Genomic DNA, 18,898 nt, shown 5'->3' on the forward strand with positions numbered 1-18,898 from the left:
GAGACTTGCAGAAGGAGGAGTTCAGGATGCACAAGAGAGGAGATGGTGCTCTTAGTGGAAGACATGGACACGTGCAAAGTCTGGGAAGCGTGTATACCCATGTGGCTGGCATGGCCACAGCTCAAGGCCCCTGAAGGGCTGTGATGGGATATGGATTCAGAACAGTCGACGTGACCGTGATTATCGGCCTGAAAGCGGCGTCCACACTGGCCATAACCAATCTGGGCCTTGCTTCCCTCCTCTGTGACTTGGGGAGAATTGCTCTATTTCTTCCTGGGCTCACAATATGACCTGGCAATAAATGAGTCTTATTTTCTGAAGCTAACACATTAACCCAGAGCTCAGAGGACATCTTTTACAGTCAGAAAAGCTTAGGCTCAAATCTCAGTTCTGTGGAACTCCTGTTAAGCTTCTCTTCCCGGTATCCCCCCCAACCCCGCCCTGCCGCCAAGATGGAGTCCCGTTCTGTTGCCCAGGCTGGAGTGCAGTGGCACGATCTTGGCTCACCACCACCTCCACCTCCTGGGTTCATGCGATTCTCCTGCCTCATCCTCCTGAGCAGCTGGGATTACAGGTGCCCGTCACCATGCCTGGCTAAATTTTTTGTATTTTTAGAAAAGCTGGGGTTTCACCATCTTGGCCAGGCTGGTCTCGAACTCCTGACCTCAAGTGATCCACCCGCCTTGACCTCCCAAAGTGCTGGGATTACAGACGTGAGCCACCATGCCCAGCCAAGCTTCTCTTTGCTGATCTGTAAAATGGGAATGACAAGCTTTACTCAGAAGGAAAGCGTAACAGAATGGACATAAAGTCCGGGCCCAGCGTGAGCCTGTGGAAACAGGAGTCCTCCCCCCTGACACTGTCCCCACCTCCACAGAGGCGCTCACTTACGTAGGACACCAGCAAGTTGGTCGGGGCCAGGACGAGAGCCAGGTAGAGGCAGGGGGCTGCGGCGAGCAGGCTGGAGGCGCAGATAAGGGGCTCAGCTCTTGGGTTGACTTTCTTGTACCTCCTCGCAACTTCTGCCCCCCAGATGACCCCAATGATGCCGGTTATGATGGTCAGTGACCCAAAAATCAGGCTGATGGGGAAGAGCACAGAGGGGTTGGTCAGCTGGGCGGGGTCAGCACAGGGACCTTTCATCCTGCTCCCAGCCCCAGGTCTAGCCACTTAGCCCAAGTGCACAATCTGATGCCTGCAGGGTGCATGGCTGTGGACCCCTGACCTGACCCAGGCCTCACCCACCCTCCTCACTGATGATCCCAGGGCCTGCGGACCCTGACCAGGGACAAATATCCCACCGCCCTCCCCCACCCCTTTTCCTGCCCCATCCCCTGCCTCATCCTGGGGATCCCACTGGCCATGTGGCTGATCGCCCAGCACCCCAGGGCCCAGCCTGCCTCATCTCTATTGACCCTCACCCTCTCACCACCCAAAACTGCCCCACTCAAAATCTTCATTCCAGGGTCCCACTCTGGCCCCAGCCTTTCCAGCTCTCAGTACTAAGAGGAACGGAGGTGAGCACACATGGACTGACTGAGCCCCCGTGATACACCCGGCCCTCGTCTGGGCCCTGAACACACACTCCCCCCTTGAATCCCACCCTTCCAGTCCCTGTCTTCGAACCCCTCTCAAGTAGTACCCGCGACCGAAGTCCCTTCCGGCCCTCTCCTAGACCCACTTCAACTCCGCTTGGCTTGCCCTTGCTCATCCATCCTGTGGAGACCTGTCCCTCCAAAGTAACCTCCAGACAGGCTCCCCGAGAGTGCACTGCAAACACAGATCTGTGGTGGGAGAAGTTCAAGACCAGCAAGATCCCGTCTCTACAAAAAATGTTTAAATTATTCAGGCTTGGTGGCGTGCACCTGTAGTCCCAGCTACCCAGGAGGATCACTTGAGGTCAGAAGTTCGAGGCCACAGTGAGCTGTGATCATACCACTGCCCTCCAGCTTGGGCAACAGAGCAAGAACCTGTCTCTAAAAGTAAAATTAAAAACACAGACCTGACCTCGTCCCCGCCCACCTCCTACCTGAAATTCTCCACAAGCTCTCAAACACCCACGAGATTTGTCCCCAGTTCCGTATGACGTACATTGTCCTTCGTGATCTGCCTCTGACTCACATCAACCCCAGGTCCCAGCTCTATTTTCTTCCCCTCCCCACTCCACACCTCATATTTTCATCCCTCTATCAGGAACACCCTTCACTAGTTTTTGACCTACCAAACTCCTACTCATCCTTCAAAACCCATCACAGCCTCCTTGGGGATGCCCTTCCTTTGTTCCCTTGCTGATCCCTTCACTCCCATCAGTTCCCACAGCACCTTCTGTGTCTCCAGGTTCATTCCCGGCCAGGAAATTCCTAGAGAACAGTAACAGGTTTGGTGTCTTTTCTTGACTCGATGCTGGGAGCAATGAGCTCATTGATCCCTCCTAGAATTCCCAGACAGATAGATGAGCAAGGTGAGGCTGAGAAAGGTCAAGGCCAAGGTGACCCAGCTGGTGAATGACAGACCAGGGCCGGGCGCGGTGGCTCACGCCTGTAACCCAAGCACTTTGGAGGCCAAGACGGGTGGATCACCTGAAGTCGGGAGTTCAAGACCAGCCTGACCAACATGGTGAAACCCCCTCTTTAAAAAAATAAATAAATAGATTAAAAAAAAAAAATTGAAAAAACATTACAGACCAGGATTGGAATATACATCATTACCCTATTCATCCATTCTGCAACCTCCAGCCTCATTTTAAAGGAGCCCAAAGGGACCGGGCAAGGTGGCTTAAGCCTGTAATCCCAGCACGTTGGGAGGCTGAATCGGGTGGATCACTTGAGATCAGGAATTCAAGACCAGTTTGGCCAACACAGCAAAACCCCATCTCTACTGAAAATATAAAAATACAAAAATTAGCTGGGCGTGGTGGTGGGCACCTGTAATCCCAGCTACTCAGGAGGTTGAGGCAGGAGAATCACTTGAATCTGAGAGGCAGAGGTTGCAGTGAGCCAAGATCGCGCCACTGCACTCCAGCCTGGGTGAGAGAGCGAGACTCCATCTCAAAAAACAAAACAAAACAAATAAAGAAGCTCAAAGGAAAGGCTGAGACCGACCAGCATGAACTCTTGAAGACACCAGTCTATCCAGGGTCCTCCCAGCAAGCTCCCGGCCAGCACGGATGGCCCTGCAGGACCGCTCCATGCTGACCGAGGCAGCTTCCCCTCTCCACCCGCCCTGACTTCGCACAAATGACTGGGAATTCTCCAAACTCACCCCTACTTGCTGGCCTCCCTGTATCGGCCCCGCCTGTTTCCTGGGCGCAGAATACCACAGCCCCCACCCACCATTCGCTACCTCACCGTATCCACGGCTAGAGCCAAACGTTTCTAGGGCCGTGTGGATGGCCAGGCGCCCGCTATTATTCTCATAGTTCCCACCAAGATGGAAGAGAGTCATAGAGGCGAGATTATGGTTTCCAGCAGAGTGCCATGAGAAAACCACCTCTCCCCTAAAGAACTTGCGTGAAGTGTCCATCTGGCTGAGGACTAATGGGTTCATTCCCCTCCGCCATCCTCCCAGTGTGGAGGAGACAGTGTAGTGCCCAGAGAGGGCAGGAACTTGCCTGAGGTCACACAGCCCCTCAGGGGCACAACCAGGGCCTCATGGCCCTCTGCCTGCCAGACGGAAGCACGTGCATCTTTGGGTAGTTTAGAAGGGCTTTCCAAACCTTCCCAGGCTTCTGAGCGGTTCGAGGTCTGGCTCAGCCCAGTCAGGTGACTGGAATCCCGGAGGAATGCTAGCCGCCTCTGAGTCCTGGTCTGAGCTGAGTTTGGCAGGTTCTCCATATATTCATGAGACATAGGATTGATTATTCAGACAGGCTGCCTGAACAGGCACCCCCACCAGCCCCTAAGCGGGAGGTGCAGCCAGAGAGCACTCCCCAGCACCAAGCCCTTCGAGCTCCCTCTATCCACACAGGGCCTTCCCGGCATCACAGACTCTCACAGCCAGGACAGCCCTTAAAGGCCTATCAGCACAGCTGGGCGTGGTGGCTCACACCTGGAATCCCAGCACTGTGGAATGCTGAGGCGGGCAGATCATTTGAGGTCAGCAGTTCGAGACTAGCCTGACCAACATGATGAAACCCCATCTCTACTAAAAATACAAAAATTAGGCCAGGCACGGTGGCTTACGGTGGCCAGTCGGGTGGATCACTTGAGGTCAGGAGTTTGAGACCATCCTGGCCAACACAGTGAAACCCCATCTCTACTAAAAATACAAAAATTAGCTGGGCATGGTAGCAGGCACCTGCAATCCCGGCTACTGAGGAGGCTGAGGCAGGAGAATCACTTGAACCTGGGAGGCAGAGGTTGCAGTGAGCCGAGATCATGCCACTGCACTCCAGCCTGGGTGGAAGAGCTAGGCTCTGTCTCAAAACAAAACAAATCAAAAGTTACCCAGGTATGGTGGCACACACCTGTAATCCCAGCTACTCCAGAGGCTGAGGCAGGAGAAATGCTTGAACCTGGGAAGCGGAGGTTGAACTCAGGAGGCAGAAGTTGCAGTGAGCCAAGATCATGCCACTGCACTCCAGCCTGGGCGACAGAGCTAGACTCTGTCTCAAAACAAAAATTAGCCAGACGTGGTGGTGAGCACCTGTAATCCCAGCTACTTGAGAGGCTGAAGCAGGAGAATCGCTTGAACCTGTGAGGCGGAGGTTGCAGTGAGCCAAGATCACACCACCGCACTCCAGCCCAGGTGACAGAGTGAGACTCCGTCTCAGACAAAAAAAAAAAAAGATCTGTAAGTTCTACACTGCTCCCCTGCACATTGGCCCTGGCAAGCAGCTGCCCAACCTCCACTTACACGCCCCCTGGGGCAGGAAGCTCACTACTCCCCTCCCCACACAGCCCCTTCCATCTGGGCCACTTGTGCTCTGAGTGTTGGAAGTTCTCCCTCTGGCTGAACTGGAATCCTGTGTCCTGTGGCTTCCTACCCCTGCTCACCCTCACCCGGGCGCTTATCCTCACCACAGGGGAGATATTAACACAGCTAAGGTCTGTGCAGAATCCGCACATCAGGGCCTTCTGTCCGCTCAGGGGTAGGCTGAATTAATCCCCCTGCAAGATGTCTACGTCCTAATCTCTGTAACCTGTGAACGCAACCTACCATATATGAAAAGATACACTTTGTAAGCCAGGCATGGTGGCGCACACCTGTAATCCCAGCACTCTGGGAGACCGAGGCAGGTGGATCACTTGAGGTCAGGAGTTTGAGACCAGCCTGGCCAACATGGTGAAACTCGGTCTCTACTAAAAATACAAAAAAAAATTAGCCGGATGTGGTGGCGGGTGCCTGTAATCCCAGCTACTCGGGAGGCTGAGGCAGGAGAATCACTTGAACCCGGGAGGCAGAGACTTCAGTCAGCCAAGATTATGTCATTGCACTCCAGCCTAGGCAACAAGATTGAAACTCTGTCTCAAAAAAAAACAAAAAATAGACAGGCATGGTGCGTGTCCCTGTGGTCCCAGCTACTTGGGAGGCTGAGGTGGGAGGATTGCTTGAACCTGGGAGGTTGAGGCTGCAGTGAACTGTGTTTGTACCACTGCATTCCAGCCTGGTGACAAAGTGAGATCTTGACTCAAAAAAGAAATAAAAGAAGGAAAGAAGGGGAGGAAGGGAAGGAAGGGAGGAGGGGAGGGAAAGAGAAAGAGAGAAGAAAGGAAAGGAAAGCAGAGGAGAGAAGAAAAAAAAGAAAAGAAAACCTGGGCACAGTGGCTCACACTTGTAATCCCAGCACTCTGGGAGGCCAAGGCAGGCAGATCACAAGGTCAGGAGTTCAAGACCAGCCTGACCAACATGGTGAAACCTCATCTCTACTAAAAATACAAAAATTAGCCAGGCATGGTGGTGCATGCCTGCAATCACAGCTACTCAGGAGGAGGCTGAGGCAGGAGAATTGCTTGAACCCAGGAGGTGGAGGTTGCAGTGAGCCGAGATCGTGCCATAGCACTCCAGCCTGGGCGAGACTGAGACTCTGTCTCAAAAAAAGAAAGAGAGAGAGGAGAAGAGAAGAGAAGAGAGGAGAGGAGGGGAGGGGAGGGGAGGGGAGGGGAGGGGAGGGGAGGGGAGGGGAGGGGAGGGGAGGGGAGGGGAGGGGAGGGGAGAGGAGAGGAGAGGAGAGGAGAGGAGAGGAGAGGAGAGGAGAGAAGAAGGTATGCTCAGCATAGGGCCTGAACCAAAGTAAAAGCTTAATAAGTAATGATGAGAAAAGGGAAGAAAGTTCTGGGCAAAGGGCATGGCTGAGGCCCAGGCACAGACCAGTGAGAAGCCAAGGACGTTCTGGAAGTTACACGGAGCTCTCTCTGGGCATCAGGGAGTGAGGCAGAGGCAAGAGAGGAAGAAGAGGAGGAGGAGGAGGAGGGAAGGAGGAAGGGAGGAGGGAAGGAGGAGGGGGAGAAGGGACGGGGGAGGAGGGGGAGGAGGGACGGGGAGGAGGGGGAGGAGGGGAGGAAGAGGAGGAGGGAAGGAGGGTAAGAAGAAGAATAGGGAAGGAGAAGGAGGGGAGGGGGAGGAGGGAAGAAGAAGGAGGTGGAGGGGAAGGAGGGAAGGAGGGAAGGAGGGAAGGAGGTGGAGGGAAGGAGGAGGGGGAGGGGCAGTCAACAGAGGACGAGTGTCGCCAAAGCCCTGGGGAGGATGGGGCTCCAGGGAAGAGGACAGCGTCCCCAGGATCCAGCAGGACAGGGTCAGAAAGGAGGAGGAGGCCACAGGGAGGCTGAGGAGCAGCCCCGGAGGCAGGGAGGAGGCCAGGGTTGAGGATCAGGTGCCTGCTATTCAGGCAGGATGTCCTTGACTCAGCATCAAGCAGTCACTGGAGCTCCTGGGGCCAAGGGGTCAAAGGTGGCAGGGACAGAAGTGGAGCCCGGCAGGACAGGGGAGACAGCCAGGCAGGAAGCAGGAGAGGCCATGCCCCGAGGGCAGAGTGCCCTTGCCCCCCTCCCAGCAGCCTTCTCAACACATGAAATCCCAAAACCAGAGAGGCGATGAGGCCTCCAGGCCCCCATTTGCCATGTGTAGAATGGGATGCCCTCACGGAAGACACTGCAGGCCCCCCGCAGGATGGTTGCTAAGGCTCCTGTCATCCTGCAGGCCCCGCAGAAGCCTCACCCCCGTCTCCCACAGGCACCTCCTGGAACCTACAGCAGCCCCAAGGGTGGAGAGACGGGGAGTTCAGCCCAGAGAAGACAAGGGGGCTGGCCGTGGCCGTCGGAGCAGCAGAGGCTCGGCTGGAGCCAGAGCCAGAGCCAGGCTCCTACTGTCTCCACACAGCGCCACATGCTCCCCGCCAGAAACTGAATGTTGGAGCTCAGATCTCAGAACTTCCTCAGTGAGACCCCCCCCCCGCCGCCCCCCCTCCCCGAGTCGGGTCACGGGCCCCCGACGCCCTCACCTGTCGGGGTTGCTGCACGGTTCCTGCAAGCAGGGAGGCTGCAGCCCGTGGACCACGCGCGCCTCAAGCAGAAACTTAGGGGCCCAGAAGCCCAGGGCTCCAGCCACAAAGGCCATGGCGGTCACGCCGAGGGTCAACCACACAAAACTCCAGCTGCAAGACAGACAAGGTGCCTCGGCTGATGTCGGGTGGGGCTGGGGCTGAAGGGGCCTGTCCACCCTCCCCGCTCCTGGGCACTCCAGGAACTCTCCATCTCGTGTCTCATTAACCTTCAAGATTCCGTAGGCAGCATTTGCCACCCCCTCTTTACAGGCAGGCAAACAGGCGCCAAAGAAGAAGGCACTCAGGTTTCCCCAAGCTCCAGCCTCCAGATCCTTCCCGGCAGCTCCCTGAGCTCCAGCCTCCCTGACGTTTCTGAGGCCCCCACCTGCACACCCTGGCTCGTGCGTGCCGCCTCCTCCCTCCCTCCTCTCTGCAGGACCCACTCTCCCCATTCTGAGGGGCCCCCATCCTGAGGGGCTCCCATCCAGCATCACATTCTGTAGGAAGCTGTCCCTGCCTACCCCATCTTCCCCTGAGTCCTCCTGGCCGGTGTCACGGCTCAGTAACAGAATCAGGTCCTGTCCCTGGCCTGCACTGCAGTGAATCCGAGGCCTGGGACTAGCAGGGGACTCCTGCCTGCTTCCCCACCGTGGCTGGCACAGAGGATGACGCATGCCACAAGGCTGGGAGAGGTGAGTGATGAACTCCCAGCATCCTCCCCGCAACCCGGAGAAGTGGGCAAGGCTGGAGAATTCGTTCCACTGAATAAACGGACAGCGAGCCTCTGAGTGCCAGGGCCACTTATGGGCAGGGCAGCAGCAGTAGCAAGGCTGGGGCTCACTCCATCTCCCTCCCTCCCGGTCCATATTTCTGTCACATGGCAAGGTGACGAGGACTGAGCTCTAAGGGAGGGAGGCCCACTTCCATTAGTAAGTGGGATCTCAGAGGAAGAGGAGGGCTGTGAATACTGGGGCAACCAGGGAGGGCTCCCTGGAGGTGGAGAGAGGGGGTCAATGAGGCTGGGGCAGACAAAGGGGTTTTTCCGTGGCTGGCAGGGGGTAGCAGTGACACTCACTTTCTCCCCAGGTATCTGACGTCCTCGAACCAGCTGCTCCTGGAGCCTCCTGCAGCCCCCTCCCCTTGCATCTCCGCAGCTCCCCGGGGTGGGTCTGGAACCAGCAGAATAAGCAGGATCAAGGCCATGGCCTCCAGGCAGGGCATGATCTGGGGACAAGAGAGCCCAGGAAGCTGAGGACCACATATTCTCACAGCCCAGGAGACCCCTGGGGCAGCTGGCCACAGTACCAGCCAGCATCTGACCTCTGGGGTCCAGGCCCTGGGGATAGTCGGGGTGATGTGATTCCTGGGTGCTGCTATCCACAGAGCGGGACGTACCCCCGTTTCTCAGCCCGCTCTGCTGCAGGCTTTCTGGGGAGTGGGGTCTCTTCGGGGCTTGATGTAACTCTCGTCTTTCCGGTACTGACACCACTCTTTTGGGGCCAGTGGGCCTGAGATGGTTGAGAACAGGGACCTTTGCTACGCTAGCCTGGCCTCTGGAGGTCTTGCTGCCCCTAGAGCTGACCTTTCCCTGGGCCAGCCCTCCATCTGCCACACCAGTCTTGGTATCCCCTTCTAGGGGCCCCCCGGCTCAAACCCCAAGGACGGGGATCTCACTGCCTGCCTTGGGTAGCCTTCAAACAGCTCAGACCATGAGACGGGACATTCGAGCCGGGTCAGACCTGCCTCCTTGAAGCCCACCCCACCCGCAAGATTCCGGCTCTGGCTTCAGTGCTCCATACACCAGCTCCCGGGCACTCCCAGGGCTGAGCTCAGCACCCTCGCTATTGAGCACCTTCCTCTGCAAAATGGTCGTCTCGTGCCCTCGTTGGAGTCACGATGGCTGCAGCCCCCGCAGGGCCTGCACAGCATCTTCCCAGCCTCCTGCCCCACTGCCCAGCAAGCCTCATTGCCAGCCCTCCAGGGCCTCTTCTGTGCCCTGACCCTGCAGCTCAGAAATTCCATCTCTATCTCACTGACCCCCAAGATGCCTCCGGTAGCATATACTATCCCCACTCCTCCCCCAGGCAAACTGAGGTTCTGAAGAAGGCGGCGGCTCACTTGAGGTCACACATCGAGTACACGAAGCAGCCAGCTTTGGAACCCAGGGCCACGACCTCCACGATCCATGCTCCCTATGAGGCCCCAAATGTCCAAAGCTGCTGATGCCTGACCACCGCCCCCCACCGTGGCGCCGGGTGCTACGCCAAGTGGCAAAGGTCACCCAAGGCTGGGAAGTCCCTACTGGTCCAGAGGGAAAGCAGAGGGAAGACAAGGAAGCTGGACTCACTCGGAGGGCCCAGCGCCAGCTCCCAGTCAGCGCCGTCACGGCCGACCCCAGCACGTAGCCCAGGCCACTGCAACAGAGGGGCGAGGGGGATGGGCTGTGGGGGGGCACGGGAGGCAGACCCCATGGCCAGCCTGACACAGGGTGCCCCCCCACCCCAGGGAGCTGGCCCTCTGCAGGCTCAGAGCTGTTTCACTGAGGAAAGTAAACCACGTGAGGCCCAGATGTCCACTGCCCTTGATCAAGCCACCAGCGGCCTCTGGCTCCCGGCCCACCCCCAGCGCCACTCTCCCACCTATGGGGACACCCTCCACCCTCCTGCCCAAGGCTGGGCCTTGCTTGAGTCAGGCGAGTTCAGGAAAGCGGGGTCAGAGGCCAGGGCCCTGACTGCAAACCCCACCCTGGCCGAGCCTGTTGTGGGTGCAGGGCCTGGTCCTAGCACATTTCCTCTCCTGGCCACCCTGGCCGGCCCCTCCCTGCGTGGGCCACGCCGCCGAGTGTACGAATCTGAAGGTGCATCCCCATCCCCTCTACTCCTCCCCCACCCATCAGCTGGCGCCATTGCCCCGTTCATAGATGAGGAAACTGAGGCTTGGAGAGGTAAACTCACGCGGTGAGGAAGGGGTAGCATTAGAACTCCAATCCCAGCTCCTCTGGTCTGACCTCTCCTACCCACCCCAGCCCCTGTTCTGACTCCTTCGGGCCTCAGTTTACCATCTGGGGAAGTGGACCCATGGGTGATACCAACCTTCCCACGGGGATGAAAATGTAGAAGACGGCCAGCACACGGGTGCGCTGGTCCCTCACAAAGAGGTCGCCCAGGACGGTGGGTGCGATGGTGGCGTAGCTGCTGGAGCCAGTGCCCATGGTGCCCCGGGACAGGAAGAAGAGCCAAGAATACTGGGCGAGAGGGCACAAGACCACAGTGAGTTCCAGAAACCACCCATAAGGTCAGGGGCCCGAGGGTTTGGAGGAGGGGCCAAGGGGACCCGTGACACAGGACCCCAGAGGAGGGAGAGGGGATCGGGGCTAGACACCTCACTACCCCGCCCCGTTCCAGGTTCCCAAAGTCACACATGTGTCCCCTGCAGCCACCGCCTGCCCTCCTGCTCAGGGGAGCCCTTCTCCTGGGTCCCCCCATGGCTAACCAGGCCAGTTCTGCAAGACAGCAGCTGTTACCCCCAGCCCCACCCCAGCAGAGTTGGGCAGAAATGAACCTGGTGTGGCAGTGAGAGGCAGGAGAGAGGAAGCCTCCTGTTAAGAAAGTCCACCAGCTTGGCTGCGTGAGGTGGTTCACGCAAGTAATCCCAGCACTTCGGGAGGCTGAGGCGAGTGGATCACCTGAGGTTGGGAGTTCAAGAACACCCTGGCCTACATGGTGAAACCCTGTCTCTACAAAAATACAAAAATTCGCCGGGCTTGATGGCAGGTGCCTGATATCCGAGGTACTCAGGAGGCTGAGGCAGGAGAATCGCTTGAACCCAGGAGGCGGAGGTTGCAGTGAGCCAAGACCACGCCATTGCACTCCAGCCTGGGCAACAAGAGCGAAACTCTGTCTCAAAAACAAAAAGAAAAAAGAAAGAAAGTCTACCGGCTCTGCCCTGTGCAGGCTCAGCTGGAGGCTGTGCCCTCACCTCCTCTCCCAGCTCTCAGTGCGACCCCCACTCATAGCCAGGAATGGAGCAGAATTGTCCCCACCCAGTTCTGATGGGGCCAGGGAGGAAGCAGGTGGGGAAGGGGCCCCAGGGGCCTGGGAAGGGGCCTGGACACCTACCTGGCGTGGGATGAAGGAGCCAGCCAGGCCAGCTCCTGACCACAGCAAGATCCCAATGCCCATGGTGGCCTTGCGGCTATGTCGGTCACCCAGGTAGCCAAACACGGGTGCAGACAGCAGCAGGCAGCCGATGAAGACTGGAGGAGACACACAGGGGCAGCCTGGAGCCCCCCACTACTGTGGTGGGGCAGGCGGCCCAGCAGGCCCGGGGAAGGAGCCTGACTCAGATGCCACAAGCTGGCATCTTGGCAGTTGGCCCAGGGCATGAGGAAGAAAAAATAAGGTGAATCTCACAGTGCTCTGCCAACACGCAACCCCAGCCCAGAGTATGGGGGTCTGGACCTGGCACTGGCTCTGAACATCACCCCAACACTGGAGAAGTCACCATCCCCTCTAGGCTGGTAAAGGTGAGATGGGAGTGAATATGGAGCATCAGACAGGGAGCAGATGACAGTCTCCCGGCTCTACAAAGACACGTGACCCCTGTGAGCCTGGGTGTGGGACTGGTCTGATTTTTCATTCATACACCTGCTGGGGCAACAAGGAGCAGGGGAAGAGGGGAGTCTGCCTGGACCTGCTCTGAGCAGCAGACAAGGATGGTTTTGAATGAGCACACTGTGCCGGGAGCGGTGGCTCACGCCTGTAATCCCAGCAGTTTGGGAAACCGAGGCAGGCAGATTGCCTGAGCTCAGGAGTTCAAGACCAGCCAGGGCAACATGGTGAAACCCCATCTCTACTAAAAATAATTCAAAAAATTAGCCAGGTGTGGTGGTGGGCGCCTGTAATCCCAGCTACTCCGGAGGCTGAGGAACGAGAATCACTTGAACCTGGGAGGCAGTGGTTGCAGTGAGCTGACCTCGCACCACTGCACTCCAGCCTGAGTGACAGAGCAAGACTCCAGCTCAAAAAAAGAAAAAGCACATTGACTGTGAACTAGTGACGAGTCCAGAAAGCCAGGAAAGAGTTGGTTTTCCTACTAGGTAAAATGTTCCCTGGACACAGCTGTATTTATACCTTCTTTTTTTTTTTTTTTTTTTTTTTTGAGACAGAGTCTTACTCTGTCACCCAGGCTGGAGGGCAGTGGCTCGATCTCGGCTCACTGCAGCATCTGCCTCCCGGCCTCAAGCCGTCCTCCCACCTCAGCCTCCAGAGTAGTTGAGACTACAGGCATGTGCCACCACACCTGGCTAATTTTTGTAGTTTTTGCAGATACAGGGTTTCGCCATCTTGCCCAGGCTGATCTTGAACTCCTGGGCTCAAGGGATTCGCCCTCGGCCTCCCAAAGTGCTAGGATTACAGGCGTGAGCCACCGCTCCCAGCACTCTCTCCGTTTTTCCACTGGGCTGTTGTTTGTTAATATGTTTTGGAAATAAGTTCCCATCGTTTTTTATATTTGTTTTAAGAATTAAAAACGCAACTTCTGGAACTAAGTTGGCTGGGTTTGCATCCTGGCTCACCACTCTGGCTATGTGACCCGGGGCAAATTCCTTAACTCTTCATGCTCCCTTTCATCAACAGCACTGTTCTCTTGTTGCATTACTGAGAGGATGAAGTAAAATAAAGCGCATAAAAGCTATCTGCATAGCTTCATGTAAATGTCCAATAAATCTTACCTATTATTATTACTAATTGCATAATTTCAATCACCATCATACAGAAGTGTTTAGCTTTGATATGGTCAAATTTATTAACCTTCCAGAGGGGCAAGGATTGTTTCATGTCTTGTTTATGCATATCTTCTTTACCCAAAAGTTATAAAATATATTTCCCAGCCTAGTGCGGTGGTTCATGCCTGTAATCCCAGCACTTTGGGAGGCCGAGGCGGGTGGATCACGAGGTCAAGAGATCGAGACCATCCTGGTCAACAAGGTGAAACCCTGTCTCTACTAAAAATACAAAAAAAAATTAACTGGGCATGGTGGCGCGTGCCTGTAATCCCAGCTACTCAGGAGGCTGAGGCAGGAGAATTGCCTGAACCCAGGAGGCGGAGGTTGCGGTGAGCCAAGATCACGCCATTGCACTCCAGCCTGGGTAACAAGAGCGAAACTCCGTCTCCAAAAAAAAAAAGAAAAGCAAATATTTTTATATATATATATATATCCCCATATTTCTCATCTGCAGGGATCACTTGCAGGCTGTAAGTCCCTGAACCTGTAGACGCGCTGTGAACCTGCAGGTGCCCCTCCCGAGGGGAACACACACACTCTTCATTCCCAGCATCTCCAAATTCAAATCATTTCTGTGACATAGGGGGTGAAATGAATCCTCCCAGAGTTAAAAGACAGGCTCGGGAGGCACACCTCCTGGATTCAAAATGTAAAATGGGCATAACAGTAAAACCAGCCTGGTGGGATTGTCGTGAATGTTAAATAAGCTGATATTTAAAGCACTTAGAATACTGCCTAGCACGGGGTAAGCACCAAGTCAGTGACAGTTTTAAGTATTATTAATGAATTAATTAACTCCAGCAGTCTCCCTAACCCATGGGTGGGTGGAGGGAGCCCAACCACTGCATCTTCTCACCCTCCACCCCTTTCTTTTTTTGTTTTTTTGAGACAGTCTCGCTCTGTGGCCCAGTCTGGAGTGCAGCGGCATGATCTCGGCTCACTGCAACCTCCGCCTTCTGGGTTCAAGTGATTCTCCTGCCTCAGTCTCCTGAGTAGCTGGGATTACGGGGACTCACCACGACACCTGGCTAATTTTTGTATTTTTTGTAGAGATAGGGTTTCACCATGTTGGCCAGGCTGGTCTCAAACTCCTGACCTCAGGTGATCTGCCCACCTCGGCCTCCCAAAGTGCTGGGATGACAGGCGTGAGCCACTGTGCCCAGCCCAACCCCTCTATCTCTTCACCAAACTCACTCTCAGTCACCAGGTTCCTCCTCTCAGCAGCCCTGTGGACAGATAACAGGCTGGGGCTAAGGGCCATTGCATGGCAACCCGAAAAGGTGAAGAGACTCACGTGAGCCACCAGAGACCGTCAGCCTCCAAGCCTACTGTCCTTTCCATGACATTTTCGGGTTGTTTCTGCAAAGTTGACCCTTCTCTTCACCTACTCCCAAACACACACACACACACACACCCCTCCCTCTGTGGCCCAGGTCTTGTAGTAATAATCCTGACCACTATGGTAAGAACCAGGTAAGGGCAGGGCACAGTGGCTCACGCCTGTAATCTCAACACTTTGGGAGGCCGAGGCTGGTAGACCACCTGAGGCCTGGAGATCAAGACCACCCCGGCCACACGGTGAAACCCCGTCTCTACTAAAAATACAAAAATTAGTGGGCATGGTGGTGGACACCTGTAATCCCAGCTACTCGGGAGGCTGAGGCAGGAGAACCACTTGAACCCAGGAGGTGGAGGTTGCAGTGAGCCGAGATCATGCCGTTGCACTCCAGCCTGGTCAATAAAAGCAAAACTCCATCTCAAGAAAGAAAAAAAAAAGAACCAGTGAAGGGAAATGTTGACTAAACCACCATTATCTATTTAATCGAGAAGGCTGTGGGTGTTGAACCGAGATGTTCTCAATTTGACTACAGATGTGGCTGGAAGATCGGCTGCCGGCCTCTTGGCCACAAGACTGAGGGGCAACTGGAAATGATGCATGTTCTAAAGCCGTGATCCTCTAACTCTCGCACACGTCACTCTCAAAGAAGTTTCTAGAACTACATACTCCTCCAAACGTTTTCGGCTAACACTAAAATGTTCTTATCATAAGTTTGAATCGTTGCCAAGGATGGGATTTCCCACATTGTTGCATATTTTTTTAAGTGTATTTTCATCCAAACTCTTAGAGCTACAGGGCCGCGTTTATTCGGTTTCTGGGAAATCTCTGCAGTAGAATCTAAGCAAGGACATCCATCCTCTTCTGCCAAACCAATTACACAATCAAACTGATTCAAAGAAAAATGTTGGTTTCATTTTTTTCACTGAAAGAAATGTGTGGACATGCATCCCTGAGACCATTATCTCACTCTGAATTCTAATTTGTAGATAGATGGTAGACATGGCACGCAGGGACGGCTAGATAAGGCCTGGCTCCTTGCCTGGGCCTGTGGCCTGGAGCGAACCTCCCCAGTGCGTGCCTCCTGATGCTCTCTGCTTTGCTCCCAAGGCCCCCCCGACAGAAACCAAGCATCCACGCGGGAGGGAGCCTGGAGGGTTTTACCCCCAGGACAGGGAGAGGAGTCCCTTTCTGCTTCCCTCAGTAGACAGGGAATTGTGAAGGGGAAGAAGAGGAAGGTGAAGCGCAGGCTGACCACGGCTTCTCCTCAGGCAGATCGTTTTAGGAAAAAACATACAGGCTTGAGGATCTAGAAATGAGTCAATCTCTCAAAACCCTCTGTGTTCATGCAGTCCCTGGAAAGTTACTGTATATCCCCAGGGATACCTGTACCCAGTTTGAGAGCCATGTTCCTTTTCTTTCTTTCTTTCTTTTTTTTTCTAAGATGAAGTCTCACTCTGTCACCCAGGCTGCAGTGCAGTGGTGCCATCTCATCTCACTGCAGCCTCCACCTCCCGGGTTCAAGCAATTCTCCTGCCTCAGCCTCCTGAGAAGCTAGGATTACAAGCGTGTGCCACCACACCCGGCTAATTTTTTTGTAATTTTAGTAGAGATGGGGTTTCGCCATGTTTGCAAGGCTGGTCTCCAACTCTTGACCTCATGATCCACTCCCCTCAGCTTTCCAAAGTGCTGGGATTACAGGCGTGAGCCACCGCGACCAGCTGAGAGTCATGTTCCAAAGCCCTGAGACGATGGGCTGTTAGGAGGCCCCTCAGCACATGCTAGTTACAGGCTGGGTGAGTGTGCACGTGTGTATCACGTGTTGTGACCATGTGTGTGCACATGTGGGTGTGTGTCGCCATCCAGGCACCCACAGGGGAAAAGCTCATGCCTCATGGCCCCAACCTCTCTGATGCTGAGAAGGGACGTGTGGCCGCCCTCGCTGCCAAGCGTTAGGCTCTCTGTGGGCTGCGCTCCTCTGAGCCCATGCGGGTGGATGTGTCTGTCTGTCTGTGTCTGTGTCTGTCTGTCTTCGTGTGTCCCAGTAGTCAGATTTTTCAGGTCTGTGAGACGAAGACACACATCAGGATTTCTCAAACCCAAGCAAGCCTCAGGTGCAGAGCTGAGCTTCACCAATGCCAAGGGAAGGACTGATCAGCTCCGCAGCCAGGAGCTGAAGCGCGGGGCCTCTCCCAGCCCCACCTCCCTCTGCTTTCCTGCAGTACCCTCCACTCAAACTAGCGCGGCTGTTCCAGCCTAGGCTCCCTCCTCCTCCTGCCCAGACAGGCCCTCAGGCCACACCCCATCCACCCCCTGTGCCAGCAGACCCAGTAGGGCTGGAGCTGGGCACAGAACATGAGCCACTGAAAGAGCCCACCCCAGCATGAGCCCAGGGCCCCGGCTCCAGACACAGGACTCCTCCTTACCAGTCTGAAGCAAACCAGCATTGCTGTCACTGATGTGAAAAAACGTCTGTACATCCAGCAGCACTCCTGTGGACAGAGGGACAGCACTCACGAAACGGGAAGTTGCCCTCCTGGCCTCAAATGGGGCACAGGGCTGCAGCTGACCAGCACAGCACAGGGCATGGTACCCAGCCCAGTGTTCTGTCCCTGTCTTCCACACATGTACAACCACATGCACACAAGAGCAGGCACACAGAGAAATGTGTGCATATCAAACACTCAAAGCAACAAGCATCCCGAAGGCACAGATGTTCACACACACACGTTTACACACACGCCTGCAGCCACGTGGCTCTTTCCCCGCTTCATGTGGGAACACAGACACAAGTCATGGCTCACACCTGCAATCCCAGCACTTTGGGAGGCTGAGGCAGGCGGACCACAAAGTCCGGAGATCGAGACTGGCCTGGTTAACATGGAGAAACCCCGTCTCTACAAAAAAATACAGAAATTAGCTGGGTGTGGTGGGTTGCACCTGTAGTCCCAGCTACTCAGGAGGCTGAGGCAGGAGAATCACTTGAACCCGGGAGACAGAGGTTGCAGTGAGCCAAGATTGCACCATTGCACTCCAGCCTGGGCCACAGAGCGAGACTCTGTCTCAAAAAAGAAAAAAAAATTAGCTGGACATGGTGGCGGGTGCCTGTAATTCCAGCTACCAGGAGGTTGAGGCAGAAGAATCGTTGAACCCGGGAGGTGGAGGTGGTGGTGAGCTGAGATCGTGCCCATTGCACTCCAGCCTGGGCAACAAGAGCAAAACTCAGTCTCAAAAACAAAGCAAAACGAAACAAAAAACCAAGGCATTGCCAGAGGAACACACCTGCAGAGGCACAAATATACACACACACAGGAACTCACACTCACAGACATGTACACCCAGCCTCATACACCCAGACACACATACACACGTGCAGTGAGATAAACCCATAAAGACACGCCCAGAGTTCTGCCAGCCTGTGCACAGGCTCAGGGCTCCCACCCACGGTGCAGTTGGAGGGGCCGGCGGCTCTCTTGCTGCTAGGTGCACAGCCCTTCACTTAGGCCACTGTGTAAACGGAAGTCCCTGGAGGTGTGCGACACGGCAGCCTTGCCCGTGCACCGACACCAGGAGCACAGATGAACGGATACGTACAAAGACACAAGTGTCCCGGCTTGCATGCACGTATGCACACATATGTTCTTCCCTAGGCACAGCAGTGGGTGCCCCAGCTAATGCACAGAGACAAAGTGGGTCTCCCAGACACCAAGGTCTGTTTCCCGGTAGCTTCTTGGTGGTATCTCGGAAGGCTCTGGGTCTGCAGCACGCGCTCGCATGAGCCAGGCAGCTCTGGCCCTTCATCATCATGAAGAAGAATGATCATCACATTCATGATCAGGAGATGACCGAGAGCCAGGCCCTGAGCTGTACACACGCCACTGTCATCCTAAAACGTGGGGACTCTCATTGCCCCCATTCTACAGACGAAGAAACAGAGGCTCTAGGTACCCAAGTTTACCCATCTGAAGCTGGAGGAGCTGAGACTCAAATCTCAGCCACAGGCAGCCTGTCCCCACACCCAGAACCACAGAAGGGGAACAGAAGCCCCCACGTGGGTCCCCACAGAAACACCCACCCCAAGAAAGCCCTGCAGGCACACCTCCAATACCTGCCCCACGTGCATAAAGATCAAGGAATCGGGCCAGGTGTGGTGGCTCACACCTGTAATCCCAGCACTTTGGGAGGCTGAAGCAGGCGGATCACAAGGTCAGGAGATCCAGACCAGCCTGGCTAAACCTTGTCTCTACTAAAACTACGAAAAATTAGGCAGGAGTGGTGGCGGGTGCCTGTAATCCCA

The 18,898-nt window shown here is 55.4% G+C and overlaps 1 protein-coding gene across 1 annotated transcript in view; it reads right to left on the minus strand.

Moving 5' to 3' along the window:
* The window catches only part of SPNS3 (SPNS lysolipid transporter 3, sphingosine-1-phosphate (putative)), a 57,586-nt gene that overhangs the window by 34,637 nt on the left and 4,051 nt on the right, over window positions 1–18,898 (minus strand). The window contains exons 2-8 of the mRNA XM_064378067.1: window positions 17,028–17,093; window positions 11,599–11,735; window positions 10,573–10,724; window positions 9,828–9,894; window positions 8,556–8,704; window positions 7,439–7,591; window positions 892–1,081 (exon numbers count right to left, since the gene is read on the minus strand). Of these exons, the coding sequence (XP_064234137.1) occupies window positions 892–1,081; window positions 7,439–7,591; window positions 8,556–8,704; window positions 9,828–9,894; window positions 10,573–10,724; window positions 11,599–11,735; window positions 17,028–17,093 (914 nt within the window). The remainder of the gene's footprint in view (window positions 1–891; window positions 1,082–7,438; window positions 7,592–8,555; window positions 8,705–9,827; window positions 9,895–10,572; window positions 10,725–11,598; window positions 11,736–17,027; window positions 17,094–18,898) is intronic.

The sequence above is a fragment of the Aotus nancymaae genome, unplaced genomic scaffold (assembly GCF_030222135.1).
Source record: "Aotus nancymaae isolate 86718 unplaced genomic scaffold, 86718_ANA_hifiasm-v0.15.2.pri h1tg000018l, whole genome shotgun sequence".
Lineage (NCBI taxonomy): Eukaryota > Metazoa > Chordata > Mammalia > Primates > Aotidae > Aotus > Aotus nancymaae.